General features: G+C 38.4%; 1 protein-coding gene across 2 annotated transcripts in view; it reads right to left on the bottom strand.

Moving 5' to 3' along the window:
- The window catches only part of BORCS5 (BLOC-1 related complex subunit 5), a 98,682-nt gene extending 75,406 nt beyond the window's left edge, over nt 1–23,276 (bottom strand). Inside the window, exons 1-2 of one of the 2 annotated variants that reach the window (XM_032855024.1) lie at nt 23,208–23,276; nt 20,140–20,283 (exon numbers count right to left, since the gene is read on the bottom strand). In XM_032855024.1, the coding sequence (XP_032710915.1) occupies nt 20,140–20,283; nt 23,208 (145 nt within the window). In that variant the 5' untranslated portion in view covers nt 23,209–23,276. Of the gene's footprint in view, nt 1–20,139; nt 20,284–22,814; nt 23,176–23,207 lie in introns of those variants that run through there. The other variant, XM_032855023.1, reaches the window with a different exon arrangement.
- Nucleotides 23,277–23,320: the final 44 nt, after the last annotated feature.

Raw genomic sequence — 23,320 nt, 5'->3', positions numbered from 1 at the left:
AAAAAGGCAAATGCAAGTCCAAAAGGCAGAGTGTCAGACTGGATAAAACAGCAAGATCCAACTACATGCTTTCTACAAGAGACACATCTTAGATTCAAGACACAAGCGGATTGGAAGTGAAAGGATGAAAAAAGATGTATACTATATAGAGAACTATAAGAAAGAGTAGTTATATTAGTGTCGGATAAAATACACTTGAAGACAAAAATATTAGAGACAAGGGATGTTTTGTTAATGATAACAAAATGGAGTGACTACATCAGTAAGACATAATAATTATCAATGTATATACACATAAAAATACAGCCTCAAAACAAATGAAGAAAAAACTGACAAACCTGAAAGGAGTAGTAGACAATTTAACAATAACAGGTGAATAATTCAGTACCTCACTCTCAACAACTGATAAAACTAAACAGAAAATCAGTAAGGGTATAGAAGACTTGACCACTATCAATGAACTTGACATAACCAACATACACAAAACACACCAGCCAAAGACTGCAGAGTACGCAATCTTTAGAACTGCAGATGGCTTGCACCTTTCATAAAAATTAACCCAAAACAGGGAGCCTGACTGACTTGGTAGGCAGAGTATGCTACTCTTGATTTTGGGATTGTGAGTTCAAACCCCATATTGGGCATAGACTTACTTTATTATTTATTTTTAGGTGATTTTCATTATTTTTAAGTAATTTCTACACCCAGCATGGGGCTTAAACTCACAACCCTGAGATTAAGAGTCACATGCTCCACTGACTGAGCCAGCCAGGCACCCTGAGAGGGCTTACTTAAAAAAAATAAAAATAAAAATAAATTTTTTTAAACATTTTATTTCTTGGGGTGCCTGGGTGGCTCAGTGGGTTAAGCTTCTGCCTTCCGCTCAGATCATGATCTCAGGGTCCTGGGATCGAGCCCCGCATCAGGCTCTCTGTTCAACGGGGAGCGTACTTTCCCTTCTCTCTCTACCTGCCTGCCTCTCTGCCTACTTGTGATCTCTCTATGTCAAAAAAATAAAATCTTAAAAAAAATTATTTATTTTTGCAAGAGAGAGAGATTAGAGAGCACAAGAGTGGGGAGGCACCGAGAGAGAGAAGCAGATGCCCCCACTGAGCAGGGAGCTTGATGCAGGAATCCATCCCAGGACTCTGGGATCATGACCTGAGCCAAAGGCAGACACTTAACCGACTGAGCCACCCAGATGCCCAAGATAAAAATTTTTTTAAATTAAAAATAAAAGTAAATTCAAAAAAAAAAAAAGTAAATTCAAAATGGATCAAAGACTTACTGTAAAGCACGAAACTATAAAACTCCTAGACAGTAACAAGAGAAATGACCCTAGGTGACCCTGGGTTTTTTTATGATTTTTGATATCATCAAAAGTACAATCCAAGAAAGAAAAAATTGGGACTTCATTAAAAAAGTTAGATTTCATTAAAATTTAAAACTTCTATTTTGTGAAAGACACTGCTAAGAGAATGAAAAAACAAGCCACGGAATATCTACAAGAACATATCTGATAAAGAACTGATATCCATGTGGTACTGCGGTGGCTCAGGCAGCTTAGCAATTGCCTTCATTCCACTCAGGTCATGATCTCAGAGTCCTGGGATTGAGTCCCACATCACTGGGCTTCCTGTTCAGCGGGGATTCTGCTTCTCCCTCTTCCTCTGTCCATCCCCCCTGCTCATGTGCCTGCTCTCTGAAATAAATAAAATCTTAAAAAAAAAAAAAAGGAACTAGTATCCAAAATATACAAAGAACTCTTAAAACTTAGCAATATAAAAGAAACCCAATTAGAAAATGAGCAAAAGATCTCAACAGACATCTCACCAAAGATGAAATACAGATAGCAAAAAACCATATGAAAAGATGTTTAACATCATTAGGGAATTACAAATTAAAGTAATATCACTGCAAACTTATTAGAGTGGCTAACATCCAAAACAATGACATCACCAAACGTTGGCAAGAATGCAGACAAACAGAAACACTCATCCATTGCTGATGGGAATGCAAAATGGTATAGCCTCTTCAAAGACAGACTGGAAATTTCTTACAAAAATAAACATACTCTTGCCATATGATCAGCAATCATACTCCCTGTATTTATCTGAATGAATTAAAAACTTAATGTCCCCACAAAAACCTGCACAGAAATGTTTAAAGCAGCTTTATTTTAACTGCCAGAACTTGGAAGCAACTAAGATGTCTTTCAACAGGTAAACAGATTTGAAAAAAACCTGTGGTACATCCAGACAATGTAATATTAATATTATTCAGCAGGTAAAAGAAATAGCTATCAAGTCACAAAAAGATATGGAAAAACCTTAAATATATATTTTAAATGAAAGAAGTCAACCTAAAAAGGCTACACACTGTAGGATTCCAACTACATGACATTCTGAAAAGAAGAAACTATGAACATAGTAAAAATATCAGTGGTTACCAAGGGTTCAGGGAGGAGGGAGAGGCGAATGAAAGGTGAAGCACAGGAGATTTTTAAGGCAATGTATGATACATTGAATGATATGATATTCTGTATGATAACAAGTGAATGGCGGATACAAACATTTGGCAGAACTCACAGTTTACAAAGAGTAAACCCTAGTGTAAACTATAGACCTTAGTTAACAATAATGTGTCAGATTTGACCCATTTGACTCAAAGTTGTAATAAATATGGCACACTAATGTAAGAATTTTAATAATAGGGGAAACTGGATGGGGAGTTGATAAAGGAGGATATGGGAACTCTTGTACTTCCCATTCAATTTTTCTATAAACCTAACACTGCTCTAAAAAAAAAAAAAAAAAAACTATTAATTTTTTTAAGACGTCCACATGGGACATTTTCAAGGACAGACCATATACCAAGCCATAAATCAAGTCTCAATAAATGGGATTTAAATAATACAAAGTATATCCTCTGATGACAATGAAATTAAATTATAAATCAACAACAGAAATCTGGGAAATCCCAAAATATTTGGAACCTAAACAACATAATTCTAAATCACCTGGATGGTCAAAGAAGGAATCAAAATGGGAACTAAAAAGTGTTTTAAACTGAGTAAAAGTAAAAATAAAAATGCATATCAAATTTATGAGATAGAGCTAAAGCAGTGCTTAGAAGAAAATTTCTTGCTTTCAAATGCCTATTTCAGGAAAAAAAAGAGAAATGGGATGTCAATAAACTAAACTTACACTTCAAGAAACTAGAAAAGAAGTGTAAATTAACAAATCGAGCAAAAGAAAGGAAAATAATAAAAATTAGAGCAGAAAGCAATGAAATAGAAAAATAAAAGAGAAAAATCAATGATGCCAAAATTTGGTTCACTAAATAGATCAACAAAACTGACAAATCTGGAGCCAGATTGATTAAGAAAAAAGGAGAGAAGACTCAAATGATCAATTTCTAATTCTATCAGGAAAGGAAAAGTGACATCACTATTGACCTCACAGAAATGTAGAAGATTAAAAGGAAGTATTATGAAAAAAATCACACTGACAATTAGATCCCTAAATAAAATAAATTCCCAGAGACAAAAATTACCAAAACTGACTCAAGAAAAAATAGAAAATGTGAATAGACAAGACCTACACCAAGTAAAGAAAAAATCTCAGTTCCAATGGCTTCACTGTGAATTATATCAAATATTTAAATAAAAAATACAAAAGTCTTACAGAAAAGAGAGGAAGAAACGCTTCCCAACTAATTTTTTAAATCCAGTATTACCATCATACCAAAGGTTATCTAAAGAAAAACCAATCAAAAACTACAAACTAATCTCAGCCTGTGATAGGTCAAAAAGGTCTGAATATCCAGATGTATGCATGCAAACTTTTCTTTTAATGTAAACAGTTAGAGTACAGGAGTATATATATTTTAAAAATACATTTTAATGAGGATTTTAAAAATTTCCAATATTATATGTATATATAGTAGACCCTTGAACAAATCAGGGGTTAGAAACATCAACAGTCACCCCCACTCACCAACCACCGTAAAAAATCTACATGTAACTTTTGACTCCTCAAAAACTTAACTAGTGGTAGTCTACTGTTGACAGCGGTGTTGGTGTTGTTCAAGGGTCAACTGTATAAAATTCATGCACTGATTTTTAAAATCTAATTATATTCAACACTTCTACAAACATGAGGTGTTTCTCCATGGCCCACAGGGTAATATACGTAGAGATAATGAAGTATATAAGGAAGGCCCATAATCTGAATTGTAATAAAGTATTTTTTATCAAAATACAGGGTATGGGTTTGTGCTAAAGCCCTGGAAAGCCTCACTAGATTACTGTGAACATCCTGAAAAGTGGGGGTAGGATATTAAATAACAGTTTGAAGAGCTGAAGTTTAAGCCACCTTAAAGGCCAGGACACTGGAATGTAACACTGTATGTCAACTATACTTCAATTTTAAAATATTAAAATAAAAAAAATGTACCTGTGTGTTCACTATACTTCAATTTTTGGGAAAAAAAAAAAAAAAGAGAGAGAGAGAGAGAGAAAGACCAGGACACTGGGGAAATTTATCTATTAACTAAAATATAGAGAGAAGTGTTAAAACTCAGGGTCCTCAGAAGTTCTACTTCCCTGTTTTCAAGGGAACTCATTGTTGCCTTAAGCTGTCCTGGCAAAGGTCTATCCTAAAAATGAAACAGGGTAGGAGATTCTTAAACTTTTCTTCTAACATCTGAACCTCGCAGTAGAAGGCTTATCCTAAATATGCAATTGTAATCTTTTCTAAGATGACATTATATTTTTAAACTTATTTTTTAAAAAACATTTTATTTTGGGGACGCCTGGGTGGCTCAGTCGGTTAAGCCGCTGCCTTTGGCTCAGGTCATGATTCCAGAGACCTGGGATCAAGTCCCGCACCAGGCTCCTTGCTCTCCAGGGAGCCTGTTTCTTTCTCCACCTCTGCCTGCCACTCTGCCCGCTTGTGTGCTCGCTCTCTCTCTGACAAATAAATAAAATTTAAAAAAAAAAAAAAAGTTTTATTTTTAAGTAATCTGTACACCGAACACAGGGCTTGAACTCACAACCCCGAGATCAAGAGTCACATGCTCTACTGACTGAGCCAGCCAGATGTCCTAAACTTTTTATTTTTAAAATAATTTAAGAAAAGTTGTATAAAATATAGGATCCCTATGTGCCCTTCACCAGCTTCCCCTAACATTAACAGTACCTAACCATGACACAATTATCAAAACCAGGAAATTGACATTGGTATGATACAATCAACTAAACTATACACCTTATCATAAGTTACCATTTTTTCCACTAATGTCATTTTCTATTCTAAGACTCAGTTCAGGACCCCACATTATGTGACTCCTTCATTTCCTCCAATCTATGACAATTCTTCAGTCATTGCTTATCTTCCATGATTTTGACTCTTGTGAAAAAACAGAGATCAGCTGTTTTATAGAATATATAATATTTTTTACTGATTTCATAATGTGATATCATCAAGAATCATTTATTGAAGGTTTACTACATGCCAGGCACTGTGCTAAGCCCTCTACCTGTATTATTTCTTTTAAACAGAAGTATTTTAAAGAATTTTAAGGCAGAAGCATTCTAAAATTAAAGAACAATCATCTTTAATTCACCCTTCAAGTGTTAGTGCTTTGTAAATTACAAGGCATAATAAAACATATTATTTTCACCCACTCCAATATCCTTTAGTGTCCCCTACCCCCTAAAAAAAAAAATTAAGTCCAAGTTTGTAAGACTTAAGTTCAGAGCCCTTAAACTTAGGACCTTTCTGAATCTTCAGGGCCCACATTCTCCTACCCCGAAACCTTGGCTCATTACTTCCTTCACTTGTACAGGCCCCTCCCTTTTCAACTCTAAATATGCTTTCATGAGGACACCTCTAATCACTGTGCCAAGAGCTACTGATCCTCTGAAATCCCACAGAATTTAATGATTGTAGTGCTCATTTGGTTCATACACACTATCCTGAGCTGTGGGTACATGTTTTTGTAGATTCTTGTCTCCCAAACGAGACTTTTTTTGAGAGAGAAGACTCATGGCTTCTGTCCCCTGTGACATGTACTGTAGACTACCTTAATGTTTAATAACATTTACTGAATACCTACACAAGCCTTGTGTGCTAGGTCCTGAGAAATCAGAGATGACTAAAACATAATCCCAACTCTTGAGAAATTTTTGGTGTAACAAGTAGTTCTTTGAGTACAGTGATACATTAAAAATAGAGTTCTCTCCGAAAAATTAAGGTCACTAAAAGTTTCCTGTAGCAATAATTTTTTTTCCTTTGCTGCCTTGATAAACACTAAAATAACTAATTATAGATTACTCATGTCTTACAAAATTTGACATATTTTCCAACTAGCTTGTGCTTGAAGCAAGCTGTGACCTGGTTTTATGAGAAATCCAGATGCTACAGAGTAAACTTAATTAACTGAAGGCCTTTGCAAATACTGACACAGGTTGCAGCAGCAGCCAGCAGTTTACTAATTGTTACAGTTTAGTGACATCTAGTGGCGAAAGCGTTGTTAGAAACAGCACTGCCCTAAGTTCTACTGCATTAAAGGGAAGCCATCTTACGAAAAAAAGAAAGGTAAAATATGAAAATGAACTATAATATTACCATTAAAGTATGTTTTAATGTCTCTTTGGGCTATGTAACTATTTAGTCCTCTTATCAGGATTTATCTTTTTTTTCCCTTCCCTTGAGGCTCGTAAACATTAATACTGATACAAGATTTACTGAAATAAAAAACACTAATACTTTAACTCTAAGTTAGAGAAAAGTCCTCAGTTAAAAAGACTAAATGAAGAACAAACCAATCCCAATTGTGATATGCCTGCTCCAAAAATCCTGCCACTCAAAAACCCCATTTTTGTTTATATGTATTTGCTTACTGACACTTTCGTATGTGGGTAAACACGCTTAAAAGTGTGTTTAGAATCTTTTGTTAATGATTTTCATTAGATCATAGGAGGCAAGTAATTATGTTTTCAAAGTCATTCTTTAAAATAACTTTGGGGGCACTTGGGTGGCTCAGTCAGTTAAGCATCTGCCTTCTGCTCAGGTCATGATCCCAGGGTCCTGGGATCAAGACCCACATCAGGGTCCCCTCAGAGGGCAGCCTGCTTCTCCCTCTCCTCCCCACTCATGTTCTCTGTCACTATTTCTGCCTCTCTCTCTCTCTCTCAAATAAATAAAATCTTTTTTAAAAATTAAAAAAATAATAATACTTTGCCTTTCACTGGCTTTCTGTGAAACTAAATTTTGATGGGAAAAATATTTAAACATTACCAAAACCCAGTGACTTTTAACAAATTCTTTTACAAATAATGAATTCTCAATGAGTCCAAAATTTAATGTATAGGCATTAAATGTGAATCGGTTTTAACAATGGAGTTCATCCCAAAATAGTAAAAACATAATGACATATTCCAAAATATTCTTATGATAACGATATCTCTTAAAAATATCTAAAATCATTAGCCAAATGATCTAACACTTCTGTAATCTCAAGTAGTATTTAAGTTCAAAAACATCTAGCTCATTGCCTTTCCTTAGCCTTTTGGCTAAGATCAAGTGCAGAAACATCTAGCTCAGTGTTTTCCAAAGCGAATCACCTGGAATACTAGTTTAATATATGCAGGCTTTCTGAGTTTGGGACCCTAAAATCAGCATTTTTTAAAAAGTTTCTCCATGTGTCTTTTTATGCATAACAGAGCTTTGGAAGTGATTACTATCAAGAGCACAAATATAAATTCTTCTAAGTTGTTCTTATCAACCATTCCTGCCTCTCAGAATAAGTTATTCCATCTTTTAGATTCTCTAAAGCCTTGTGTTTTATTACTATTAATATTAATAATATTACTAATATTATTAGCACTTACCATGTTGAATCACAATTATCTGTTAAGAATACAGTCCCCTCACTAGACTGTCAGCTCTTCATAGGAAAGAATATGCTTTTTTTCTTTTTATATCTCTAGCCTAAAAATGTCTGATACAGTAAGAGCTCAATGAATTTGGTTAAATGAATAAATAAATATATGGAACATCACAGTTCTATAAAAAATATGTCACTTTCCCTTTTGCCCAGAATGGAAAAATTAATCTTGCCAATAATCAGTTAAAATGTGGAGGGGGAGGAGATAGACTTTTTTTAAATTCTGGGAATACCTTTAAATTCTTGGCTTTCCTAAGTAAACACTTCAGTCTCAAATGTTAATGCTTAAAAATAGAATTTTTATATGCGATTTTTTGGAAAAATAGAAAAATTGGAGATGACTAACAGAATTTTCTACTATGCAACTATGGAATATTTCTAGGCTGTTACTTAGCAGAAACTACTGACAAACCAGAGCCTTAAGAATAAATATATACATATATCTTTATGGTCATATTCCAAGAGTAATCAGAATCAGTTAGCTTATCCAGAAAATGATATTGCTTAGAAAGATATATCTTTGTATAAACTGTGTATATCTTATTTAAATTCATAGTATAACACAAATTAAAAGTTTAAAAAAACAAAAAAGAATAATATACAAACTAATAATTATTCTAGGAAAAATACAGCTTAAAATTAAATAATACAGCTTAAAATGAAAACCAGAATTTAACCTATAGGTATCCAGAGTAATAAAAGAAAATCAAAGCAGCACATCCCAAATATAAATTTGGTTAAGAATCCTTTTGGGGGTACCTGGCTGGCTCAGTGGATTAAGCCTCTGCCTTCGTCTCGGGTCATGGTCTCAGGGTCCTGGGATTGATCCTGGGATCGAGCCCCACATCTGGCGTTCTGCTCAGCAGGGAGCTTGCTTCCCCCATTCTCACCCCCTCCTCTCTGCCTACTTGTAATCTCTCTCTCTCTGTCAAATAATAAATAAAATAAAATAAAATAAAAGAATCCTTTTGGCATCTTTTAATTGTAACTTTTGGTTTCTAGGGAAGATCCTTTAAGTCACGAATCTACTCCCTGACCCTATCTTCTCTATCCCTCAGGGCCAGCTCAAATGTCACATCTTCTTGTGAAGCCTGCCCCAAATTCCCAGGGCAAATGAATGATTCTCTTCTCTCTGCATACCTAATCTTTTGGGCATGCGGCCACCATTTTCATACTACATTGTTGTAAGTTACTTACCTATCTAGATTACTCACAAAATCCTAAGCTCCTTAAGGGCAGCAACTGTGTCTTATATTCTTTGTAGCTCTATTATCTGGAATGCTGGCAAGCACCTGGCAGGTATTATCAGTAGAGGTGACCCTTGAACAGCACACATGTGAACTGTGCAGGTCTACTTAAGATTTAGATTTGTTTCAATAAATACAGAACAGCAAATATATTTTCTCTTTCTTATGAATTTCTTAATAACATTTTCTTTCCTCTAGCTTACTTTTTTAAAGGATTTTATTTATTTGAGACTGAGAGCACGTATGGCCGAGAGAGAGGAAGCACAAGTCAGGGGAGGAAATGAGGGAGAAGGAGGAGTAGAGGGAGAGGGAGAAGCAAAATCCCGCTGAGCAGGGAGCCTGATGAGGAGTTCAATCCTAGGACTCTGGGATCATGACCTGAGCTGAAGACAGATGGTTAACCGACTGAGCCACCCAGGGGTCCCTCTAGCTTAGTTTTTTGTAAGAATACACTATATAACATAAACATAACATTTTGTAAGAATACACATATAACATAAAAATACATGTTAATCGACAGTTTATGTTCTTGGTAGGTCTTCTGGTCAACAGAACACTATTAGGGACAGAACAATGCTATTAATAGTTATGTTTTGGCAGGGGAAGTTAAAAGTTATACACAGATTTTCAACTGTGGGGAGGTCCATGCCTCTGACACCTACACTGTTCAAAAGTCAATTATACACTGCAGAAATGAATGACCAGCATAGTAATCAAAAGCTGTTGGCCTGAGGTCCTTAAGTAAAGCGGAAGTGGTAATGGACAGAAAAAGAAAGATTACAAAGCACTTTTTTTTTTTGAGAATTTCTGCTTCTGCTCATGAAGGATTAGTTGCTACAATGCCTTCCAGTCATAAACTAGAAACCAGACCAAAAATATGACACACTCTTTTCAGATATTGTATCACAGGCAGTGTAGGGCTTTGATCCCTGACAGAAGGAAAACAAGCAAGTCCTATCATTTCCCCAGATTATTAGTGAAAAACAGTCTCCAAGATGCAGACTAGGTCGGGATACATCCATAAAGAGCCCAGTGGACTCAGTGCATTGAAGAGAGAGAATGTGGAGTTTAGAGAGACTAAGGGATCAGAGTTTACATAATAGAAACTGAGAAAGGAGAGCGCTCAATAAAAGAGCCCTCCGGGTAACTGCACAAGGCACCCTCCAGTCTCCGGCTGCACACTAAACTGTAGGAGGTAAAATTCCCCAAGGCTGGAGAAAGAACTACAGGATAGCAGTAGGCCAAACCATTTCTGAAATTCACACAGGGCTAAGAGTCCAAATTTCCACCTGCCAGAGTGGAGAGACTTCAAATACATGGGCAACAGGTAAAGCACTCAGAAAGCTACTGCCTTAGTAGAAAAGCTAGCTAACCTTGACTAAGGCTGTTTTGGATAAGCCACAACAAAAACATAAAGGTGAATTCAGAAAGAGTCAAATTGATTACAGGTAACTTTATGCCTAATAAAGTCCAATATACTTTAAAGGAACAAAGCAAAATCTAATACCCAGAAACACAGAATATAAAATGCTTGGCATACAATAAAAAAATTTCTAGGTATGCAAAGATGGACCATCAGTCAAGAGTTAAATTATTATAAATAGACCCTTTATGTTCAAAAAGTAGAGGAGAACATGAGCATAATATGCAAAGCAATGAAGACTTTTTTAAAAGGAGGGAAGGTACATCTAAAGCTGAAAAAATACAATTATCTGTAATTAAAATTCATTGAACAGAATTCAGAACAGTATTTCAGATGTGACAGAAAAAAAAAGGCCACCAAACCTGGAAACACATAAATAAAATTATCCGAAGTAAGGACATAAAGGAGAGAGACAAAAAAATAAATGAATAAATAAATAAAAATTGAAAGGTGCATCAGTGATCAGTGACCTGTGAGACAACATCAAGTAGTTTAACATAGAAAATGGAGTCCCACAAAAACAAGGGGTGGGGGCAGAAAAGTACTGGAAGAAATAATAGCCAAAATATTTGATAAAGATTATAAACCTACAGATCAAAGAACATTTAGAACACATCAATGTGAACTTAGCATTTTCAATATATACAGATAAACAAATACAAATATAAATATGTGTATTATGTATACACACACACATATATATTTCCTTGTGAAATCCACTGAGAAGGCCTAAGAGTGATTTTGAAATACCACTCTCCACTAAAAGAACCAGGGCTCCTGGTGAAATGCCTGATTCTAGGGCTGGAGCCAAGGAAGAATAGGAAAAATCTGGAATATTAATTTGCACCAGGAAGTAAAAACATGTTCAAAGCATAATGAGAATATGTCAAAAGGACACAGTAAGCTACAACCAAAAATGTTCCAACCGGCTAAATTTGGAGCATTTTTTTTCAAGATCTTATTTTTTCAAGTAATCTTTATAACCAATGTGGGGCTCGAACCCACAACACCAGGACCGAGATTTGCACACTCCACCAACTGAGCTAGTCAGGAATCCCTAAACTTGGAGCATTTTGAGATTAAAAATAAAATTATAATTCATCGAATAAAACAAGAATTTACCATTCCACATGGACTTAAATACATGAATAAATAAATGGAGAGGCAAGAAAGCGCTTTCTGGTGGCAGAATGTAGAAGGAAGGATAAAGGTAGAAAAATCACTATTTGGCAACTGTCTCTGTGTAATTAATTCAAACAAGAAACAGCAATGGATATTATAACCAGTGAAGGAGAAAGTGTGTTGAGAAAAGAGATTTCACAGAGTCCCACAATATCTCCTCAAAAACTTACCAAAAGGGGCGCCTGGGTGGCTCAGTGGGTTAATCCTCTGCTTTTGGCTCAGGTCATGATCTCAGAGTCCTGGAATTAAGCCCCACATCGGGTCTCTGCTCAGTGGGAAGCCTGCTTCCCCCTCTCTCTGCCTACCTCTCTGCCTACTTGTGATCTGTCAAATAAATAAATAAAATCTTAAAAAATTAAAATTAAAAAAAAAAAAAAACTTACCAAAAAAGAGGCAAGAATTTGATAATGAAACTGGGCAAAGATTTATCTTCATATAAAGAAAAATAGAAAGGATTTATTTCCAGGTGATCTGTACTGCAAGAAATGCTATAAGAAGGTCTTTGGACTAAAAATAAGTGACATCAAAGAGAAACCTGAATCTACAGAAAGGAATTAAGAATTCCAGAAAAGGTAAATATGTGGGGAGACATAACATTCTATATATGGTTTATTCTTCTCTTAATTTCTTTAAAAGATGTGTGATTGTTTAAAATAAATATATACTGTTAAGCATATAATTATTTAACATGATACAATAATATGTTTTGTATGTAGTAAACATATTTTATATACAAATATATAAATTATACATTTATATATAAGTAATATCTATAAACAGCACATGGGATTCCTAGCATATGGAGATGCACTAATACGACAACTATAGCACCAAGTAGTGGGATAAATGAAACCACACCATTGAAAGGTTCTTATATTTTATAAGACGTGGTACAATATCATCTGCGTGTAAACTATGATGTTAAAGATGTGTATAATGGGGTGCCTGGCTTGCTCAGTTGGTGGAGTGTGTGACTCTTGATCTCAGGGTTGTGAGTTCAAGCCCCACACTGCGTGCAGAGATACCTCAAAAATAAAATCTTTAAAAAAAAAGATGTATATTATAATCCCTAAAGCAACCACTAAAAGAAAAAAAAAAAAAACAACGCAAAAGAATGCAATTGAGAAAGATAACAGAGGGGACACCTGGGTGCGTCAGTTGGTTAAGTGTCTGCCTTTGGCTCAGGTCATAATCCCAGGGTCTTGGTATTGAGTCCCACATAGGGCTCCTTGCTCAGCAGGGAGCCTGCTTCTCCCTCTGCCTGCCACTCCCCCTGCTTGTTCTCTCTCACTCTCTGACAAATTTTTAAAAACATTGTAATTTTTAAAACTAACAGAGGAGTTAAAATGGAATACTAAAAAAATTCAGTTGATTCAAAAAAGTCAGGAAAGGGGAGGAACCAAAAGCAGACCACACAAATAAAAAATGAAGAACAGGGGCGCCTGGGTGGCTCAATTAGGCGTCTGCCTTTGGCTCAGGTCATGATCCCAGGGTCCTGACAACAAGCCCTGTGGCAGGCTCCCTGCTCGGCAAGGTCTGCTTCTCTCTCTCCCTCTGTGCTCTCTCTCTCTCAAGTAAATAAATAAAATCTTAAGAAAGAAAGAAAGAAGAAAATGAAGAACAAACGGTAGACCTGAATCCAACTAGATCAATTTATACCCCAATTAAAAGACAGACTGCAGGCAACCCCTTCGGGTCCCCTTCCTCCTTGGGAGCTTTGTACTATCACTCAATAAACCTTGGTTTGCTGTCCCCCCACCCCCCAAAGGCAGACTGCTTGCACAGGTACAAAAGTAAGGCTCAACTATGTAAACAGTCTACAAGAGATGCACTTTACTTATATTTTTTAACTAATTAATTTATTTGCCAGAGAGAGAAAGTGTGCACCAGCAAGGGGAGCAGCAGGCAGAGGGAGAAGTAGGCTCCCCTTAGAGCAAGGAGTGCTGGACTTGATCCCAGGACCCTGAGATCATGACCTAAGCCTAAGGCAGACACTTAACCAAATGAGCCACTTGGGGGTCCCAAGAGATGCACTTTAAAGACACAAACAGATAAAAATAGGAAAAGATATATACTATGCACACAATAAGTGTGAGAAGACTGGAGTGGCTGTATTAACATAAAACAAAACAGACTTCAAGACAGAAGATAATGCCATAGATAGAAGGGTAAATTCATAATAACAAAAGGGTCAATATAATAAACATCAATGTATGCAAGCTTAATAAGAAACTTCCAAAAGACTGGGAGAATAAAAGGCATAGACTAACACAATCACAACTGGAGCTTTTAACACCTTTCTTTAAGTGGTAGAACTCATTAAATACCGTTAACCACACCTTAATGTAAAATACTACACCCAACAACTGCACAACACATTCTTTTCAAGTGTACATGAATGTGTCTCATTCACCTAATAAAATAAGGTCCTATAAATGCTTGGTGAATGAAAAGAACCAATACATACATAGGTGGAAGCTGGGGCGTGCTGAATTTAAAATAACACTTGGTTGTACTGACCAGTCTATAGTTGGAGAAACGGACAAGAAGCTGAAGCGGAGGTGAGCCTGGGTGGCTCAGTTGGTTAAGTGGCTGACCCTTGATTTTGGCTCAGGTCATGATCTCAGGGTCTTAGGCTCTGCACTTACCACAGCCTGCTTATCCCTCTCTTTCTGCCCCTCCCCCCACTCATGTTCTTTCTCTAATAAATAAATAAAATTAAAAAAAAAAAAAAAAGTGAAGCTGGGGCGCCTGGGTGGCTCAGTGGTTTAAGCCGCTGCCTTCAGCTCAGGTCGTGATCTCAGAGTCCTGGGATCAAGCCCCGCATCGGGCTTTCTGCTCAGTGGGAAGCCTGCTTTCCCCCCTCTCTCTGCCTGCCTCTCTGCCTACTTGTGATCTCTGTCAAATAAATAAATAAAATCTTTAAAAAAAATAAATAAATAAAATAAAAAATTAAAAAAGTGAAGCTGATGTTGTAGACTTAGAATCATCTAGATGTCTGTATTTCAAAATAAAGCTCTTAGAAGCTCAGTTCTTCAAACGAGTACTAGGCAATGCTGTGCAAAGAACAGAGGCTAGCAAGCGAGTCCAAAAAACCAGAACACAATGTTGGGGGTGGATGATAAAGCTATAGGTTTAATAAGTGGGACAGAAACTTAAATATGGAAAAGAAGAAAAGAATGTAGACAGAGAAAAACTTCAAGCATGAAGAAAGACCACTTCAAAATAACCCTCCAAAACAAATGTTAACGAAACAATATATGAGAGAGCCAGACCACAGAACCTCACGATTGGAAAAGGTAGAAAGGACATGGTGACAGTGTGTAGTGGTCACATGGTCTGTAAACCTGGCAACAGAAATAAGAAGCAAAAGCATTGTAGCAGGAGGGGTAATGGAGTCAAAAGAAGGTATTTTCGTGTTTTCCATTTAAAAGATGGGAAGATCGTGGGGGTGCCTGGGTGGCTTGGTCAGTTGAGCCTCTGACTCTGGATTTTGGCTCAGGTCATGATCTCAGGGTCATGAGACGGAGCTCCACATCAGGGCTCCAGAGTGGAGTCCAAGTCCTCTTGAGATCATCTCTCTCCCTCTGCCTCTGCCCCTCCCTCTGCTCACGCACTCACTCACTCTCTCAATAAAATCTAAAAAAAAAAAAAAAAAAAAAAAAAAAAAGATGGGAAGATCTATGTATAGGCACAAGAGGAAAGAGGCTCACTAAACTAGATGCTAAAGACATGGAAAGTACTGACAAATGGAGAAAAAAAGTGAAATGGAAAGAGAGCAAATTTCAGAGAGGCACAGACATATCTGCTCTGAGATCTGATGGAAAGAAACAAGAATGGAGGCATGCACAGATGCACTGGAAAAAAGTGAGGCTGCTCTTGCAAAATGGCTCTGCCTTCTCAGTTGGTTTAAAGGGATCATTATGCCTAGTACTTCCAGCTCTTCTGAGTAAGGCTAACACTCTGCTGGTTAACAGCCATGTTTAAAAGGTTAACTGAAGAGGCTACTACATACAAATAATCTACAAGGTAATCGGGAATACAGCATCAATTTTTCAAATATGGTATTCGGGGAGGAGGGGAAGAGACTCTCAGGATCAACCCTAGCTTAGGGGTCACCTTTACACCATTCAGAGAAGACCAAGCTCTAAAATCCATTCTCTCTTCCCCTCCTTTGGCATTCCATTTCCAAAACACAGATAAGGTCTGACAGCTGGCAAAGACATGTGTCTCATGAACAATAAGACTCTCCACCTTTATTTTATTTGTCCAGCTAAGAGATAAGTGGGTGAGAAAGATGTATATAAACTGATCACTTGAAATGTAGCTCCTTGTGTTCTCCTTACTACCCTTTTCCATTGATGCATTCCTTCCCAGCTCCAGCCCCATGCACTAATTCTCAATGTTCCATGTGATTTGAGATCCTTCACTGTGTTCCATGAGATTCTGCTCCACCAAGAAAAGCCCCAGACTCTTTTTTTCACTGTCAAAATCTATTTCATATACATCATGTTCTTAACAACCAGACACAGAACTCCCAACAAAACTGCTTAGCATCAGTATCTACACTGCCTATGTCTGACTTTCTTTGCAGGTAACAAGGACAGTTTCTTCCTTGGGCAGCTCAATCTTAGATTATGTCCAAAGTCAGTTACAAAAATGGTAAGTCAGTTGTAGAGAAGGTCATATATGCACACGTGTATGTGTACATATATTCATCATTACAAGTGAATGGCAAAATTATATAACTTGTATACATAAAATATCAATTTTGCATTTCTCTAGTGAATAGTTCTCTTCTATAGATTGACAAAGCCATGTGATTCATTAAAAAAATGTAAGTGGTTGAATTTTAAGAGATTTATAGGGCTTGTTTAACCCTGGGAATCTAATTATCATCAAATCTACATTTTGCTTTTGTGTTCTGTTGTGGTTATTTATTGTTCTTTGTAATTTTATAGTTTTTTATTTTCTAGTAAATGCTTTACACTTCAAAATAAATTGCTAATTCAGAGACTGCTATAAAAATAGAAATTCTTTTGGCTTAAATAGAAAGAGGAACAGATATTTGACACCACTATAGAGCATAACTTATATGCTAGTATATTAATCCAAAAGGGTGAAGACCAAGGAAAGAATCTGCTTGCTCATTAAAAATGCAAACATTACCTCAGTCATACGAATAGCCCCTAAACTCGCCCAGTTACTGCCTCTGCAGATCACCCACAAACATTAGCACTACATCACATGACATTATGGAACAATAGTGAACTCTGTGGAATACTTGAATATATTGTTTTGAAAGAATAAATTGTCATTAACTTGAATAAAAAGCTTTCTGAAATCAGACCTGGGGGTACAGCCCTCACTGTGTGGCCTTTTTATTACTTTGAGAAATAGCCTCATCCTGAAAGCAGGAAAGGGTGAAAAAAAGAGATTAGAGTATAAAGGCAACAGTGATGAGTGGCCCCTCCAGCGGCCCAGCAGGCAGACAGCAGGGCTCTAAATTACCAGGCAGAACAATGTCAAAGCAGGAGGCTCTGTCACAAATGCTGCACCTAAAAATCCAAACAACCCCACACCCACCACCCTATTTTCTTTTACAGCCTAGTGATCTTTTTAACTGGCTTCCGTAGAATTAGAAACAGTCTTATTCTAGGTACAAAACAGTGCAAAACTCGATGTCCTAATGCCATCCTGAGATGAGCTATCTCTTCTAGCCAGGTGACCTGAAATAATGCATTCACGCTTTCTGGGCCGCAATGTTTTAATCTATAAAATGGGAAGAATAATAACATCACGCAGAGGTAGAAGAGGGAGGGGAGGGGCCAACCCCTACTATTATCATAATTATACTTATTATTTTCACCAAACTGTCCCCTCTGCCTGTCTTTTCTAGTCACAAAGAGGGTTCCTCTTCACCAGTGAAACACCAGCAGTCACTTAAATGCTTGCTGGCTTTTTCTGTTCCCTGTGGTCTGGCCCCTGCCACGTGCTGCCACTTCTCTTTCATGCCACCCTCAGAAAGAAATTTCTCCATTAGCCAAATCTCAAATGGCCTCTTCACTGCAACCTGCCCCTCAGGTGCCTTCCTCTCTCTCACACACCTATTCTCAATGTTCTCAACTACCAACGTTCAAGAGGGGGAAAACAAAGCCAGGACACAGAGCCAATGGGGAGCCAAGTCCCAATTTAAATCCAGGTGTCGGGTGCCTGGATGGCTGAGTGAGTTAAAGCCTTTCCCTTCGGCTCAGGTCATGATCTCAGGGTCCTGGGATTGAGCCCCACATCGGGCTCTCTGCTCAGCGGCGAGCCTGCTTCCTCCTCTCTCTCTGCCTGCTTGTGAGCTCTGTCTGTCAAATAAATAGATAAAATCTTAAAAAAAAAAAAAAAATCCAGGTGTCAATGCCACCAAGTCCAACTGCATCGCATTAACTATACTGTGATAATTATTCACGGTTAGGGTTCCTGGTGATGATTTTAAATCTGAGGTTAGTTTCCCTGAACACCAAGCCTTCTAGATGCTTCCTCTACTAGTCAATTCATTACCATAAAATAAGAATGGTCTTTCCAATGCTTAGAAAAGAAACACTATCCAAGGAAATTATTAAATATATCTCAAAATGAGGTTTTTGGGTTTTGCTTGTTTTTAGCATTTCCCTAAAGTGAGGACAAATATTGGCCACATAAAGGTCTCACCCAGGACTAGAAGACTTTGGGGGGACACAGTTAACAGGGAGAAGAGGGATGAGTCTGGGTACTTGTGGGCAGTCCTATGTGCAAGTCCGGAAAGCCTAGAGTACAGAATACAAGTGTCCACCTCTAAGTTTCTACAAGTAAATTAAATCTGATTGTCTTTTAATCTGATTGTACAAAGACACGTGGAGATGGAAATTTCATTAATGCTGGCTTCTCTGGAGAATCACATTATCCCTCAAAATAATGAAAACTATTAGGATGTAATGTGTTGTTTCAGGTAAGAACCAAAGAGTTTCCCAAAGTCTAACACTGAGACCTGTGGGAAAACATTGAAAGCTTGTATTTACTCACCTGTAAAGCAGATGAGGTGCTGGGAAGAATGAGATGCTATATGGCATCTATAAAGCACTGTTTTTGTTTTTTTTAGGTATAGTGCAAAATAGTGTAGCAAGTATTTCTCATCAGTTCAAGTTCAACCTATCTGCCAACTGTCTGATCTGACACAAATCATTCAAACACATTTAACAACGTAAGGATTACAAGGGGATGGCATGTGTTTGTGTGTGTATGGAGGGGGTATCTTCTAATACATATAGCTATATAAATTTAAGAAGTTTTATATTGTACCAGGTTAAGTAAACCAGGGTCTTCTGTTCATTTATATTTCCTAATCTTTCGGAGGAAAAGAGAGACAGAAAGAGGGATGGATTCTTACAGTAGAAAGCCCGTTTAGTTAATAGAAAATCATTGCCTTTACTTGATGGATATGAAAATGACATAAAATAAATTAATATAAAATTAAAATATATAATGAAATTATCAGGTGAATAATAAAATTCATATTAAAAGGTAACTCTGGGTGGCAAAACTGGTTGAGCATCCGACTCTTGATTTTGGCTCAGGTCATGATCTCAGGATCAAGCCCTGCATCCAGCTCCTCACTCCTCTGGAAGTCTGCTTGTCTCTCTCTCCCTCTGCCCACCACCCCCAACCCTGCCCCACATGGCTCATGCATGCTCACTCACACTATCTCAATAAACAAATCTTTTTAAAATGCAAATAAAAAAAGGTAACTCTACCTCAGTATACACTAATCAATATATGCTAATCCTCTCATATATACCCTCTCCTCTCATATAAAATGGTTGTCAGGATTAATTGTATCAAGAATAGAGGTTTTCTCCTTGGATCTGAAGTAGTCAAGCCATAGTCCAGACCACAAATAAGACAAAAATCTTTTCACAGAAATGTAACAGGTAAAGGCTAGCTCCAACATCATTCATTCATTCATTTACTCAGTCCCTACTTTATACCAGGCTCTATTCCAAGTCCTGTGGTTCAACAGTGAACAAAACACAGAAAGTTCTTACCATCATAAAGCTCACATTCTAAAAGGGAAACACAAACACTACAGAAACAAGTAAGCTACACAGAAGATCAATGATGATTATTAGAGAAAAACAGCCAAAAGCGTTTCAAATCTAAATAGGGCAGCCAAGGAAGGCTTCACCAAAAAGATGCTATTTAAGTAAAGACCTAAAGGAGATGAGGAAGGAACATGGCCATCTGGGGAGAGTAGTGTGGCTATGTGAATCTTTCCAGCAGGTCCAGATAAGACAAAACCCAAATTCTCACCTTTCAAAAGCGGCTGGAAGGTTGGAATCTCTTGCAACTTGATGACATCGGGATCGTTGCTGACATTCCGTGAAGGCTGGGAGCCTGGAGCTACAACCACAATATCGTCCATCTTGGCTCTATGCTTTGCTGGAGAAGGGGTCACTAAAAGTAAAGTTACACTGTTCAGGAGTTGCATGTTAGTTATCCCCCTCTGCCTCGCCAAAGCTTTTTTTAGTATAGTCATTAAAAAAAATATTTTTACACACACAAAAAATGCTAACTGTAGTTAACCTGCAGATGAATCATAGGGGAACCTCTATTTTCTACTAAAAAAAAAACCCTCAAACATTACAGGAACCTACATGTACGAAATTGCTTTTATCATTAAAAATATCTTATTTTTTCAGCACCCAAAAATATAGGTATGTTGTGTTTTTATAATTTTTATTTCTTCAATCCTACTGACATTGTCCCTATTTTACCAATGAGAAAATGAGGGTACAAAATTAGGCTGTGACCCGCCCAAAGTCAAGAGTGCTAGAGAAAGAGGAAAGGAAATGGAAGTCTACGGGTTATTGGTATACGTGGCCTATGCCTGTGAAACTGAGGTTGCAAGCTGTCCAGCTGCCTTATCACAGCAAGCCAGGTATATTTAATAGATACTATCTATGGGGGAAAAAATCCTGGTTCTCAACTCTGCATGATGGGTCTATTCCTGAGGCACCAGCCCCCTCACCCTTACAGTTACAGGCATTAGTCCAAGAAGGGCAGAAATAAATAGTAGGTTCATTCTATGCTGAGGCCAAATTCAGAAATTTGTGGGACTGCTAGACAGGCAGGTCAATTTCAGGTCCTTTGAGAGAAAATAAAGCATTTGTAGGGAACCGATTCAAACCACCAACAACTTCCTAGACCAAAATATCCTCCGCTTCTCAAATATCTTCCTGGTTAGGGCAAGAATAAACCTTTAAAGCAGTTCACCCTCTAGAAGGTAGTATTCGAAAGCTCATCATAGTCTTGTCTCAAAGGCTGATGCTGGGATGTCACAGAACTGGCCCAACACCTGGAGACCAGAGTCTCCTGTGGCTTGGCATTCACTCTTGTAGAATCTCTGCTACTTTTACTGCTCTTCAAGAAGTACCTCTTAACCTCTTTTGGTAATTTCCCTAACATGTCACAAATCCCAAGCCAGAAATCTTTTCTGCTACAAATTGAGTGATTTCTTCCCCAAATCCCAACGGAAAACAGACTTCACTGGGTTCTAGCTAGCCTCTATCACCGTGCCTATAAAATGGGACAGTAAGGATTAAACGTAGATGCACGTAAACCACTCAGCACAGGGGAATCAGCAAATTCTAATCTATGCCACTGGTTAGTAGGCTACAGTACTAGAATTCATGCTGGTGATCAGTAGGTGAGCAAGCATATTAAAAAGATGCCACACTTCTTCCCCTCAAATATGCTTCTGGACATAGAGGCAAAGGATTAACAATTATTACTGTATTTTCTGTACCAGATAAAATATTCTGGGCCTTCCAAGGAAATAGAAGGATGTAGCAAAGCTAGTAGATGCTGCTCACCATTAAAAGCTGTCCCAATCTAGCGCCCAAAATGAGGGTCTGAACTAGTCTTGAAGGACGCACATCAGTGTGGAATAACCCTCGATCTGTCAGTTTCTAGATTTCTGAATTACAGATCCTACCACGCAGAGAACAGTTCTATGTATTTAAAGACAGTTGTGGATCCTAAGATTATGGAGCACCTCTCATTCTCCATCTGTAAAAAGGGGTTTAAAATGTCATAATATATACAAATACTGAATCATCAGATCGTACACCTGAAAGTAATAGGTTATATTTAGGCTCCAGATTAATCCAATTTGGATTAGCAACCCTAGTGTATCCAGAGCAGTCCCAGCTGTTACGGTTGTGGCTAACAAAAAAAAAAAAAAAAAGAAAGAAAGAAAAAGAAAAAAAGAAAAGAAAGAAAAGCAAGCAAGCAAGCAAGCAAGCATATGATCCTCAATTAAGCATCAGCTGTTTTATTCATTGAGTGCTTACCATATTCCTAGCACAATAATCCCCCCATTCCTATCTGAAACGCTGGGAGAAATCTTAGAAATTCGTACGGGGGGGGAAAAAACAAAGCTGGCTGATTCCTATCATATTAATATTAGAAAGGGAGTTGAGACACCTTCTCAAAGGAAAATGCAGTTTCTGGAGATGTTTGCACCCAAGGGTTCAAAGCAATTGTACACCTGTCACACATCCCTTCTGAAAAGGAACCTCTAAGACCCGCTTTAAGAAGGAACATGTTCTTGGGGGTCCTGTTCATGATCCATGCACGGTGCGAGCCAAATCTCATGGTGTCGGTCGTAGGTACTAACGCCAAAAATTAATTAGGTCGTCCTGTAAAGAGGAGGCGGAGCTGGGAGAAACAGCTGCTTTGAAAATAAGTAACAGGCATCGGCGGCGCACACCCTGGTTTAGCTTGCAGCCACAGGCACTCACTCCCATCAGGGGAAATGACGGCTAGGACAGACGGTGATTTTTTTCTCTTTTTTCAAGAAAAAGACATGGTGAGGGCTTTCTGTGCGTTCCTGTCCGCGGCCCCAGTCCCCATTAGGCTGGGAGGCATACCCCTCCGCAAGCAGACGGGGCCGGCTGGAGGAGGGTGGAAGTTAGGACACCGACCTGAGGAGTTCAGATCGTTGGGTCGACTCTCGACCTCGGAGCTCTGCTCACTGCCCATGGTGCCGGCAGCGGTGGCAGCGGAGTTACGGCGGGCCAGGCGGTCACCGCTCCGGCGGCGGGACGACCGGGCAGGGGCCGGGGACAGGGAAAGGGATGCTACACCGAGTGTGGGCACCGCTGCAGGGCCGACCTGTGGAGACTGCGCGCCCGGCCCACGCAGGTGCGCGGGCGGCGGGGGAGGGGAGGCCCTATTTGGGGAACAGACGAGCAAGGAAGCGCAGCTCGGCTGCACGAAGCTCGCCGGCTTTCTTCGGGAGACCCTAAAGAGAGGAGGTGGAGAACGCCCAGCTTCAGCCGCGCTGGCGGCCGGCGGGCGGCGCCGCTTTCACTCACTCGCTCGTGCGCCGCAAGCTCGCTCCTTCCGGGACGCGGATTGGAGGCGCCGGCAGCGCGCGGCCGTCAGTTCCGGGTTGGAGAGGCCGCCACGCCCCGGCCCGAGGGAGGGC

This window comes from Lontra canadensis, unplaced genomic scaffold (genome assembly GCF_010015895.1).
Source record: "Lontra canadensis isolate GAN:19392208 unplaced genomic scaffold, GSC_riverotter_1.0 scaffold9, whole genome shotgun sequence".
NCBI classification, from domain to species: Eukaryota; Metazoa; Chordata; class Mammalia; order Carnivora; family Mustelidae; genus Lontra; species Lontra canadensis.
Note: the sequence above shows the minus strand (reverse complement) of the source record. Positions and strands in the feature narration are given on the sequence as shown.